Source organism: Bombina bombina, chromosome 2 (assembly GCF_027579735.1).
Source record: "Bombina bombina isolate aBomBom1 chromosome 2, aBomBom1.pri, whole genome shotgun sequence".
NCBI classification, from domain to species: Eukaryota; Metazoa; Chordata; class Amphibia; order Anura; family Bombinatoridae; genus Bombina; species Bombina bombina.
The window spans coordinates 1136751878-1136763463 of NC_069500.1; the positions used below are offsets into that span (position 1 = coordinate 1136751878).

Genomic DNA, 11586 nt, shown 5'->3' on the forward strand with positions numbered 1-11586 from the left:
AGTACAGATTTAGTAGATAGCTTTTAAGAGAGTTCAGATTATATACATTATATATGAGTATAATACCTAGTGTAGCAATAGTATTTTAATACTGTCAGTTCATTTGTCAGGGATTGTAGAATATCTGAAAGTTGCACTTTGTGAACTTTTTTCTTTTTTCAACTTCATCTACTGCATTACTATAGATGTATTTGCTGTTAGTGAAACAGTATTTCACATTTCAATATATATTTTTTCTGTGATTTCTCTTTTTAGGTGTTACGGTTATTGACAAGCCTTTATGATTCAGGAGAGAAAATCCAGCTTTTGGTTTTTGAATACGCAAGTATAAAGTAAAGTGCAGGTTTATAACCTTCCTTACTAATAGCTGCAGTCTGAGGCAGCGGCAGATGAAAGCTGCAACTGAGATATTGCACAGCGGGCACTGAAGATTATCAATGGTAGAAGCAATGTGCAGAGTTATTCTGTGACCAGCAGATGTCTGGATCCTTAAAATGACTTGTGAATCTTTTTGTTTTTCACAAGATTATTCCATATGAGAGTGAAAATTGCCCTAATGTCAGCCAGACATTGTCAAACTTGGTTTACTTAAGAATGTTTTGTAACGAAGGATATAAAGTGATGTATATCCAGGTGAAGTGAAGTTGTTCTTTTTTCAGAGACTATGTACCACAGTGAGCTGGTCTTTTTCTGGATCTACTTTGGTAGAATTGTAGGAGTCATATTTTATATTTAACAAAATGGATGCATCTTCAGCTATGTGAATGAAATCCAAGCTGTATGTGTCTTTTGTGTAATATGTACTTGTAGATGCTGCTTTTTTTTTTTCTCCTGTTTTAAACAGTCCAGATGTTGAGTATGCACTATTTATATTTGACACACTCCTATGAAATTTGCCAGTACTTTGTTGTAAAACAGAAATGTAATTTTTTTAATATTTAAAATTGTATACTAATGTGCTCAGTAGCACTTTGAGTGAGGGATAAACTTGTATTGCCAAAATGTGTTTTCTATGAGTATAAAAATGGATTAGTTATTAACCAATACTTTATTTATGATGCTCTTTATATAATTTTTCACATATTTCACTGTAATTTTTTCCATTTTCTGAAAAGATTCCACAGCATGTTGGTGATATGTTTATGGATATCAACTGGTTTTGCATGATTTACTTTACTTTTCCTTTCAGTGTAATTATTTTAACAAAAAAAAGGAAAAAATGTCTAATGTATTTGGCAGTTTTTTTGAATACTGTTTTGTTTAATAAAAGCAACAAATTTATTGACCACAATCCAAAATATTGTTAAAGTTGATCTGACCTACTTTCATTAAAAAAATTGTATCACATGCCTATGTTTTTAAATCTTTATTTAATATAGTATTTTATTTCCTAAGATATGGTGAGTCCACAACATCATCAATTACTAGTGGGAATATCACTCCTGGCCAGCAGGAGGAGGCAAAGAGCACTACAGCAAACCTGTTAAGTATCACTCCCCTTCCCACAATCCCCAGTCATTCTCTTTGCCTTCGGTGCAATGAGGAGGTGAAGTTTTGGTGTCTGGAGAAATTGGATTTATTTCACTTCAATCAAGATTTTAATATTTTGAAAGCCAGAGTATGTTTGCTCTGATCTTTCCTTTCAAGATTGGGAATAGCCGTACTCCACGTTAGTCTCTTTAGTAGGGCAGTGGTGGCTTTTAAGCAGTTAGGAATTTGTGGAGTGGGCTTTGCTGCGTTTTCCTAACATGTTGCTGCCCTGGTATAGAAAGCTTGAGTAGGTTTACTCTGTTCTTTCTGTTGTCACGGGTCTCTGTAGGGAGTAGCATCCCTCCATACCGTGTGAGCTGTCTTCTTGCCCGACAGCTGGATGTAAGGATAAGTGCCTTTTTCTTCTGGGGCTAGGAGGCCGGCACTGTAGGGTTTGGATTTCTGCACGTATGTGGGACGCAATATCCTTAATGAAGGTTGGAGGATATTTGCTGGCAGTGAGCAGGCACAACATTTGTATGTGGCTATAAAGGAGACTTAAGGGTTAATCTCTTTCAAGGCAAGGAAGGAGTTAACCCTCTATTTGGGTCTCAGATTTTATTGTATTCTTCACTATGCTTAAAATTGTGCAACAAATACTCTGATGTTTGGCTATCAGGTTATTTGGGTATTCATCGATGCCCTACAAGTGTTCCTAGCTACGCTTATCTTTGTGTATCTAGACTCAGACTGTTTGAAGAGGGTGCTCTTTATCGAGTGGTGCCATTCCTATGGGGCTTCTGAGATGTTACGTCTCTTTTGCCTGTTCAGTAAGCTGAGCGATGCCTTTATTTTAACCTGCAAATAAATTTTTTATATTTCAACTTGTTTTTTTCGGCAGTATGAATAGCGATGTATGCGCGCTTCATTCCCTTGCCGATTTCATGGCCTACCTCCTCCTTCTCAGATAAGCGGAGTGCGCCATTTTGGACTCTTACAGAGTTGGTATATACCTTTCCGCCTCGTTCTCCGGCTGAGAACAGAGCGGCATTGTTTTCTGATTGTCTCTGGGTATTCAACGAAATAGCAATGTTTTCTTTAACTAGAGAAATACATTGCTTGTAGTTTGTTACATATTTATAAGTGTTCCCGGTGGAATCGTCATTTTTAATATTCTTTGTGTGTATGTGCATACTTTCATTGAATAGCCTTAAACATCTATCAGAGTGAATAATTCATAAAGCCTTATGTTAGGGTTTTTATAAATAAGTTTTATACCACTGTAGTTTAAGTGGTAAGAGATTCCTAGGATGTGTTAAGTCCTTTTTACACAAAAAATGATTTGGGGCATATGTTATTGGTATTGGAACAGGAGTCTTTTCCTAGAAATAATTGTTTGCCTCTTGAGGATTAAATAGTTTTCTAAACTTTTATGTCCCTCATATTTAGTATGAATATTTTGAAAAATAAAGATATCCTTTTTGTTTGGGCCTCATGTCTTTTAGGACAAATTTGTAGAAATAATAATTTGTCTATGCAAATCTGTGCAGCATGTTTAGCAAAGATATTGAATGTACTGAATGTAATGTATTGAATGTGTTGCCCTCTGAGCCTCATGTCTCCCAGGATGATAATGTTCAGGCAATGCCACAGCTTTCTCCTTAAACGTCCCAAGCCTCTATGGCGTCACATGAAGTGCCCTGCAGTTCCTCTCAATCTCCTGGAGGAGTGTATTTGCCTGCAGATTTGCAACTTAGGTATCCTCTGCGGTATCTGCAGCTCTATCTGCTTTTCCTTTCCTTCAGGGAAATTGCAAGAGGACATTTTTAGATTCAGATAGTAAGGTTTCTGCTCCACATTCTGCTACACAGGCTCTCTTTCCTAAGTCTGGTGAGGTGGATTCGCCGGTAGTTTCTGAGGAGACATCTCAGATTCAGACGGTATAATTCCTTCATCTGATGCTGAAGTGGTCACCTTCAGATGTATACTTGAAAACCTTGTGCATGTTAAAGGAGGTTTTAGGTACTTGGATGACACCAATGCCCTTCTCGTTGTCTACCCTTGGAAGTTTAGTAAACTTATCATTCTATGATGTTCCTTCCTATGAGGAAGTGTTTCTTGATTTTTTTTACAGGAATAGGAGAAGCTAGGGATACCTTTCTCCCTGTCTCCCATCTTTTAAAAGATTTTTCCTGTCATTGATTCCATTAAAGGCACAGTGCCTTAAGTAGAAGGGACCATTTCTACTATGGCTCAGAGAATTTTGATCCCTATAGAGGATAGCTGCTCCTTTATGGATCCATGAACAAAAAGATGGAGGTTTATATTCATCTGGGTTTTTATGGAAACCCGCCATTTGTATTGCCACTGTGTCAAGTGCGGCATCTTTTTAGTGTGATGCTTTGTTTTATTAGACTTGCTGTGCTTGCCGCGAGGCATTGTGGCTGAAATCTTGGTCAGCAGAGAATCCTACTTGTGGCCTAGTGGTACATCTTAGGTTTTACAACTCTGCAGATGCAGGTTCCATATCTAAATTGATCTAGTCAGGTGACATCCGTGGCCATATTTGGAATTTATTAATATTTCCTCCAAGTCCAAGCTTTTGGCGCTTCCTTACAAGGGTGAGACCTTGTTTGGACCTGGTCTAGCAGAACTTCTCCCTTACGGGTGGAAGACGGTCTTCTCTACTATACGTCAAGAGGAATAGACTAAAGGAAAGACTTCCCTTTCTTTTTACTGTAGGGACAGTCCAGTATTCTTGGAAACCCAATCAGTCTTGGTCCAGGGGGAAACTCTCTAAGTTTTCTTCAGGTATGACGAAGGGCTTTCTTGAACCAAGTTCAGGACCTTTCTCCCTGGGAGTGATAGTTCCAGTTCCGGTAAGGGAACAGGGTCTAGGTATTTATTATCAAGTTTTCAGGCCGTCTTTCAAAATAGAATTTCATTCTCCTTTGGTTCAAAGGGTCTGTTCATGACGAACCTAGACCTAAAGGAGGTGTATTTTCATGTTCCCATTCTACGGGATCTTCTCAAGTTCCCGAGTTCGCCATCCTAGAAAGTCTCAATATATGGTCCAGGTGCCATCCCTACTTCGAGCAAACTCTTTGGATCCCATGGATGGGAAGTGAATCTGGGGAAGAGTTCCCTTGTTTCAGCTACAAGGGTAATTTTCTTAGGAACCGTAATAATTTCTATATTTAGGCAAATTTTTCTATCGGAGGTCAGAAAATCAAAAACTCCTTCCTTTTTCCTCTCTCTGCAGTCTTCTGTTCGGACAACAGCAGGTTCAGGTGGTCCAGTAGATAGCTTAGCCAGCTTGCTACCAGAGGTTGGGATTTTGAATCCAGCTACAGCTGATTTTCCCCTTCATTTTTCAGTGGTTCAATGTATGTAGGTAATCCGTCTGATGGTTCCATGGATATCATTCCCTTTGCCTGAGCCATTTTGAAGCTCTGCAATTATGCATGTCCATTCAATGGAGTGGTGACCATTCGGATCTCTCTGAGGATAGATTTAGTTCAGTGTTAAGAGACTCTCTCCCTTGTTGATTTTTTCAACAGTATCTGTCTCTGGGCCCATGCTTCCGGTGACATTACAGAGTGATTGGGTCCACGGACACCAGCCTGCTGAGCTGGGGAGCAGTCTGGGACTCGTTATGGGCGCAAGGACTTTGGACTCGAGGAGTTTGTTCTCACCATAATTATCTTGGATTTTCAATACTCTGAGCACTTGGCCTCAGTTGTCTTTAGCCCGGTGTATTAGGTTCCAGTCAGACAATTTCACCTCAGTAACTTACATCAACTTCCGGGGAGGAACTCAGGGTTTCTTAGCTATGATGGAGGTGGCGTGGATTGTTCAGTGGGTGGAAGGTCACCCTTGCTGTCTGCCTTCCACATTCCAGGGGTGGCCAACTGAAAGCGGTTTTTCTGACCAGACACACATTTCATCCCGGGGAGTAGGTTCTCCATCCGGAGGTTTTCTCCAGGTTAACCCCCAAAGGTGGGTGCCAGAGTTAGATTTTATGTTGTCTCGACAGAATGCCAAGCTTCCAAGGTATGGTTCAAGGTCTAGAGTTCTGCAGGCCATCCTGGTAGATGCTCTGGCGGTTCCTTGGGTTTTCAGTCTAGAATACCTGTTCCTCTGTTTGCACTCCTTCCATGAGTCATTGCTCAAATCAAACAAGAGAGAGCATCGTTAATTCTAATAGCTAATGCGTGACCTTGCAGGACTTGGTATGCAGACCTAGTGAAGATGTCATTTTTTTCCACCTTGGAGGATGCATCTAAAGAAGGACCTTCTAACACAGGGTCCATTCCTTTCATCTCAATTTAATTTATCTGAACCTGGCTGCTTGGAGATTGAACGCTTAGTTCTACCTAAGCCTGTTTTTTCTGGCTTCAAGCTCGCAAGCCTATTTGTAGACAGATTTACCATAAAGTATGGCGTATATACCTTTTATTGGGTGAATCCAAGGGCTACTTTTGGTCAGGATTCCTAGAATTTTGTCTTTTCTCCAGGAATGTCTGGAGAAGGGATTGTCAGTTCTCTGAAGTGCCAGATATTCAATCTTTTTGTCAGGCCCTGGTCAGAATCAGGTTCTGTGTTTAAGTCTGCTGCTCCTCTTTGAAGTCTTAACCTTGTTCTTAAGGTTTTGCAGCAGGCTCCATTTGAGCCATTGCTTTCCATTGATATTACGTTTTTATCTTGGAAGGTTTTGTTTCTTTTTGCTATCTTTTCTGTTTGGAGAGTTTCGAAACTCTCTGTCTTGCAGTGTGATTCGCCTCATCTTATCTGTCATGCTGATGAGGCGGTTCTCGTACTAAAGTTGTTTCTGATAGAAATATTAATCAGGAAATTGTTTTTCTTTCTCTGTCTTAATCCTTCTGTGCATAAGGAACGTTTGTTACACAACTTGGATGTTGTGCATGCTTTTCAAATTCTGCCTGCAGGCATATAAAGTTTTTTTCCCAGTCTTCTGCCCTGTTTGTTATACAAGTAATATCAGTACAGAAAACATAACATTACTGGATTCAGATATAGAGATAAAAGATGGAAGTATTGAAACCTAGACACATTTTAAAGAGGTGGATACCAATAATCAAATACACTCGAGCAGCTGTCACCTTAAATGGAAGGAAAATATCCCTAAAGGACAATATCTTAGGATCAGGAGAAACTGCTAGAGACTATCTGATTATTTCGAACAGACTAAAGTATTAGAAAAGAAATTCCTTGAAAGAGGATATAATAAAGATTTGATGTTAACTATTGAAGAAACCCTGTTAAGAGATCAACAATCATTATTGGAATATAATACAAATAAGGAAAATAAAAACCCTATGACTAAAGATATAATAGATGTACCACTTATTATAATTAGAAATATAGTACAGAAACATTGGCATTTGGTACAAACAAATCATATTATCCTATAATATAAAAGGCCAAGTGTGTTTTTCCTAAGCTGTCCTGCGCTATAGAGACTGCACAAGGACAAACACACCTGGCCTTCAACAAACTGACCTGGGCTGGCTGCTGACACCTAATCTGTGAAGGGGGTGGAGCCAGCTTGGAAGGGGTGGAGCTGCATCATGAAGGGGCGGAACTAGGTGTGACAGGTGCGGGGCCTGCCATGGCTGTCTGAGTGTCTGCATGAGAGAGAGAGCAGCACAAGAGGGAAATATAGAGCAAAAGAGAGGGGTGAGAGAGAGCAAAATACAGGGGGAGAGAGAGCAAAAGTGAGGGGGGGAGAGAGCAAAAGAGAGGGGGAGAGAGACCAAGAGAGAGAGGGGGAGAGAGACCAATAGAGAGGGGAAGAGAGACCAAAAGAGAGGGGGGAGAGAGAGAGAACGGGCAAAAGAGAAGGTGAGAGAGAGTGCAAAAGAGAGGGGGAGAGAGAGCAAAAGAGAGGGGGGAGAGAGCAAGAAAAATGGGAGAGAGCAAAAGAGAGGGGGAGAGAGCGAGCAAAAGAGAGGGGGAGAGAGCGAGCAAAAGAGAGGGGGAGAGAGCGAGCAAAAGAGAGGGGGAGAGAGCGAGCAAAAGAGAGGGGGAGAGAGCGAGCAAAAGAGAGGGGGAGAGAGCAAAAGAGAGGGGGGAAGAGATAGAGAGCAAAAGAGAGGGGGAGAGGGGAGAGAGAGCAAAAGTGAGGGGGAGAGAGAGCAAAAGAGAGGGGGTAAGAGAGCAAAAGAGAGGGGGTAAGAGAGCAAAAGAGAGGGGGGAGAGAGAGCAAAAGAGAGGGGGGATAGAGAGCAAAAGAGAGGGGGGATAGAGAGCAAAAAAATAGGAGAGAACAAAAGAGAGGGGGAGAGAGAGAGCAAAAGAGAAGGGGGAGAGAGAGAGCAAGAGAGGGTTGAGAGAGAGAGAGCAAGAGGGTTGAAAGAGGGAGCAAGAGAGGGTTGAGAGAGAGAGAGAGCAAGAGAAGGTTGGGGGAGATAGAGAGCAATAGAGAGGGTGGAGAGAGAGCAAGTAAAAGAGAGAGAGGGAGAGCGCAAAAGAGAGAGGGGGGAAGAGAGCAAAAGAGAGGGGGGAGAGAGAGCAAAAGAGAGGGGGGGAGAGAGAGCAAAAGAGAGGGGGGATAGAGAACAAAAGAGAAGGGGAGAGAGAGAGCAAAAGAGAAGGGGGAGAGAGTGCAAAAGAGAGGGGGAAGAGCAAGAGAGGGTTGAGAGAGAGAGCAAGAAAGGGTTGAGAGAGATAGCAAGAGAGGGTTGGGGGAGATAGAGAGGGTGAGGAGAGAGCAAGCAAAAGAGGAGGGGGGAGAGAGAGGAAAAGAGAAGGGGGGAGAGAGAGCAAAAGAGAAGGGGGTAGAGAGCGCAAAATAGAGGGGGAAGAGAGAGAGAGCAAGAGAGGGTTGGGGAGATAGAGAGAGCAATAGAGAGGGTGGAGAGAGAGAGCAAAAGAGGAGAGGGGGAAAGCGAGCAAAAGAGAGGGGGAAAGAGCAAAATAGGAGGGGGAGAGAGTAAAAGAGAGGGGGGAGAGAGCGAGCAAAAGAGAGGGGGGAGAGAGCGAGCAAAAGAGAGGGGGGAGAGAGCGAGCAGAAGAGAGGGGGAGAGAGCTAGCAAAAGAGAGGAGGGAGAGAGCGCAAAAGTGAGGGGGGAGAGAGAGCAAAAGTGAGGGGGGAGAGAGAGCAAAAGTGAGGGGGGGAGAGAGAGCAAAAGTGAGGGGGGAGAGAGAGCAAAAGAGAGAGGGGGGAGAGAGAGCAAAAGAGAGAGGGGGAGAGAGAGCAAAAGAGAGAGGGGGAGAGAGAGCAAAAGAGAGAGGGGAGAGAGAGCAAAAGAGAGAGAGGGGGGAGAGAGAGCAAAAGAGAGAGAGGGGGAGAGAGAGTAAAAGAGAGAGGGGAGAGAGAGCAAAAGAGAGAGAGGGGAGAGAGAGCAAAAGAGAGAGGGGGGAGAGAGAGCAAAAGAGAGACAGAGAGGGGGGAGAGAGAGCAAAAGAGAGAGAGAGGGGGGAGAGAGAGCAAAAGAGAGAGGGGGAGAGAGAGCAAAAGAGAGAGGGGGGAGAGCTCAAAAGAGAGAGCAAAAGAGAGGGGGGAGAGAGAGCAAAAGAGAGGGGGGATAGAGAGCAAAAAGAATGGGAGAGCCCAAAAGAGAGGGGGAGAGAGAGAGAGCAAAAGAGAAGGGGGGAGAGAGCGCAAAATAGAGGGGGAAGAGAGAGAGCAAGAGAGGGTTGGGGGAGATAGAGAGAGCAATAGAGAGGGTGGAGAGAGAGAGAGCAAAAGAGAGGGGAAGAGAGAGAGCAAAAGAGAGGGGGGAGAGAGAGAGAGAGAACAAAAGAGAGGGGGGAGAGAGAGAGCAATAGAGAGGGTGGGGAGAGAGCGCAAAAGAGAGGGGGGGAAGAGAGCAAGGGGTGTACTACAAAAAATGGCCCGTGTACACAGGCTTTAGGACTAGTAGATAACACCTTACCTAAGAATTATTTATAGGAAGGCGAGAAATTATACTTTCTCCAAAGATATAAGAAACAACTAGATATTAAAGGGGATGAAATAAAAGGCTTTTCCCCTTGCTTTGGTTGCAGGTCTTGTAAATTTAGTAGTAAGAAAAATACATTTGTATCTAATGTAACAGATGAAGAGTTTGAGATAAGAGATATGGTACATTGCCAAGACAGGATTTACAGTATCTCACAAAAGTGAGTACATCCCTCACATTTTTGTAAATACAGTTGTGCTCATAAGTTTACATACCCTGGCAGAATTTATGATTTCTTGGCCATTTTTCAGAGAATATGAATAACAACACAAAAACTTTTCTTTCACTCATGGTTAGTGTTTGGCTGAATCCATTTATTATCAATCAATTGTGTTTACTCTTTTTAAATCATGACGACAACAGAAACTACCCAAATGACCCTGATCAAAAGTTTACATACCCTGGTGATTTTGGCCTGATAACAGGCACACAAGTTGACACAAAGGGGTTTAAATGGCTATTAAAGGTAACTATCCTCACCTGTGATCTGTTTTCTTGTAATTAGTGTGTGTGTGTATAAAAGGTCAATGAGTTTATGGACTCCTGACACACCCTTGCATCTTTCATCCAGTGCTGCACTGACGATTCTGAGTCATGGGGAAAGCAAAAGAATTGTCAAAGGATCTGTGGGAAAAGGTAGTTGAACTGTATAAAACAGGAAAGGGATATAAAAAGATATCCAAGGAATTGAGAATGCAAATCAGCAGTGTTCAAACTCTAATAAAGAAGTGGAAAATTAGGGGTTCTGTTGAAACCAAACCATGGTCAGGTAGACCAACTAAAATTTCAGCCACAACTGCCAGGAAAATTGTTCAGGATGCAAAGACAAACCCACAAAGAACTTCAAGTGAAATACAGGACATGCACAATAAGGAGGCACTTGAAGAAAGATGAGCTGCATGGTCGAGTCGCCAGAAGAAAGCCATTACTACGCAAATGCCACAAAGTATCCCACTTACAATATGCCAAACAGCACAGAGACAAGCCTCAAACCTTCTGGCACAAAGTCATTTGGAGTGATGAGACCAAAATTGAGCTTTTTGGCCACAACCATAAACGCTACTTTTGGAGAGGAGTCAACAAGGCCTATGATGAAAGGTACACCATTCCTACTGTGAAACATGGAGGTGGATCGCTGATGTTTTGGGGATGTGTAAGCTACAAAGGCACAGGAAATTTGGTCCGAATTGATGGCAAGATGAATGCAGTAAATTATCAAACAGAACGCCTCATTTTCCACTTCTTGATTAGAATTTGAACACTGCTGATTTTCATTCTCAATTCCTTGGATATCTTATTATATCCCTTTCCTGTTTTATGCAGTTCAACTACCTTTTTCCCACAGATCCTTTGACGATTCTTTTTCTTTCCCCATGACTCAGAATCTAGAAACGTCAGTGCAGCACTGGATGAAAGATGCAAGGGTCTGTCAGGAGTCCAGAAACTCATTGACCTTTTATACACACACACTAATTACAAGTAAACAGATCATAGGCTAGGATGGTTACCTTTAATAGCTTTTCAAACCCCTTTGTGTCAACTTGTGTGCATGTTATCGGGCCAAAATCACCAGGGTATGCAAACTTTTGATCAGGGTCATTTGGGTAGTTTCTGTTGTCATTATGATTTAAAAAAGACTAAACACAGATTATTGATAATAAATGGCTTCAGCCAAACACTAACCATGAGTGAAAGAAAACTTTTTGTGTCATCATTCATATTCTCTGAAAATTGGCCAAAAAATCATATATTCTGCCAGGGTATGTGAACTTATGAGCACAACTGTATTTTATTATATCTTTTCATGTGACAACACTGAAGAAATTACACTTTGCTACAATGTAAGTAGTGAGTTTACAGCCTCTATAACAGTGTAAATTTGATCTCCCCTCAAAATAACTCAACACACAGCCATTAATGTCTAAACCATTGGCAACAAAAGTGAGTACACATACTGTATATATCTCATAGAATGTTCATGTAAAAATAATACTTGGTGAAACAACGAGAACAGTAAGAGAACGTCTCTGTATCATAGAAAAAGCTGATCATGATACCCATTTATATAAACATTTCAAGGAAGCACATGGGAATAGACGAAGGGGCCTATCTATCAAGCTCCGAATGGAGCTTGAGGGCCCGTGTTTCT

General features: G+C 41.8%; 1 protein-coding gene across 1 annotated transcript in view; it reads left to right on the forward strand.

The window, feature by feature from the left end:
- The window catches only part of KLHL2 (kelch like family member 2), a 445714-nt gene extending 444367 nt beyond the window's left edge, over positions 1-1347 (forward strand). Inside the window, 1 exon segment of the mRNA XM_053703800.1 lies at positions 256-1347. Within this exon segment, the coding sequence (XP_053559775.1) occupies positions 256-284 (29 nt within the window). The 3' untranslated portion in view covers positions 285-1347.
- Positions 1348-11586: the final 10239 nt, after the last annotated feature.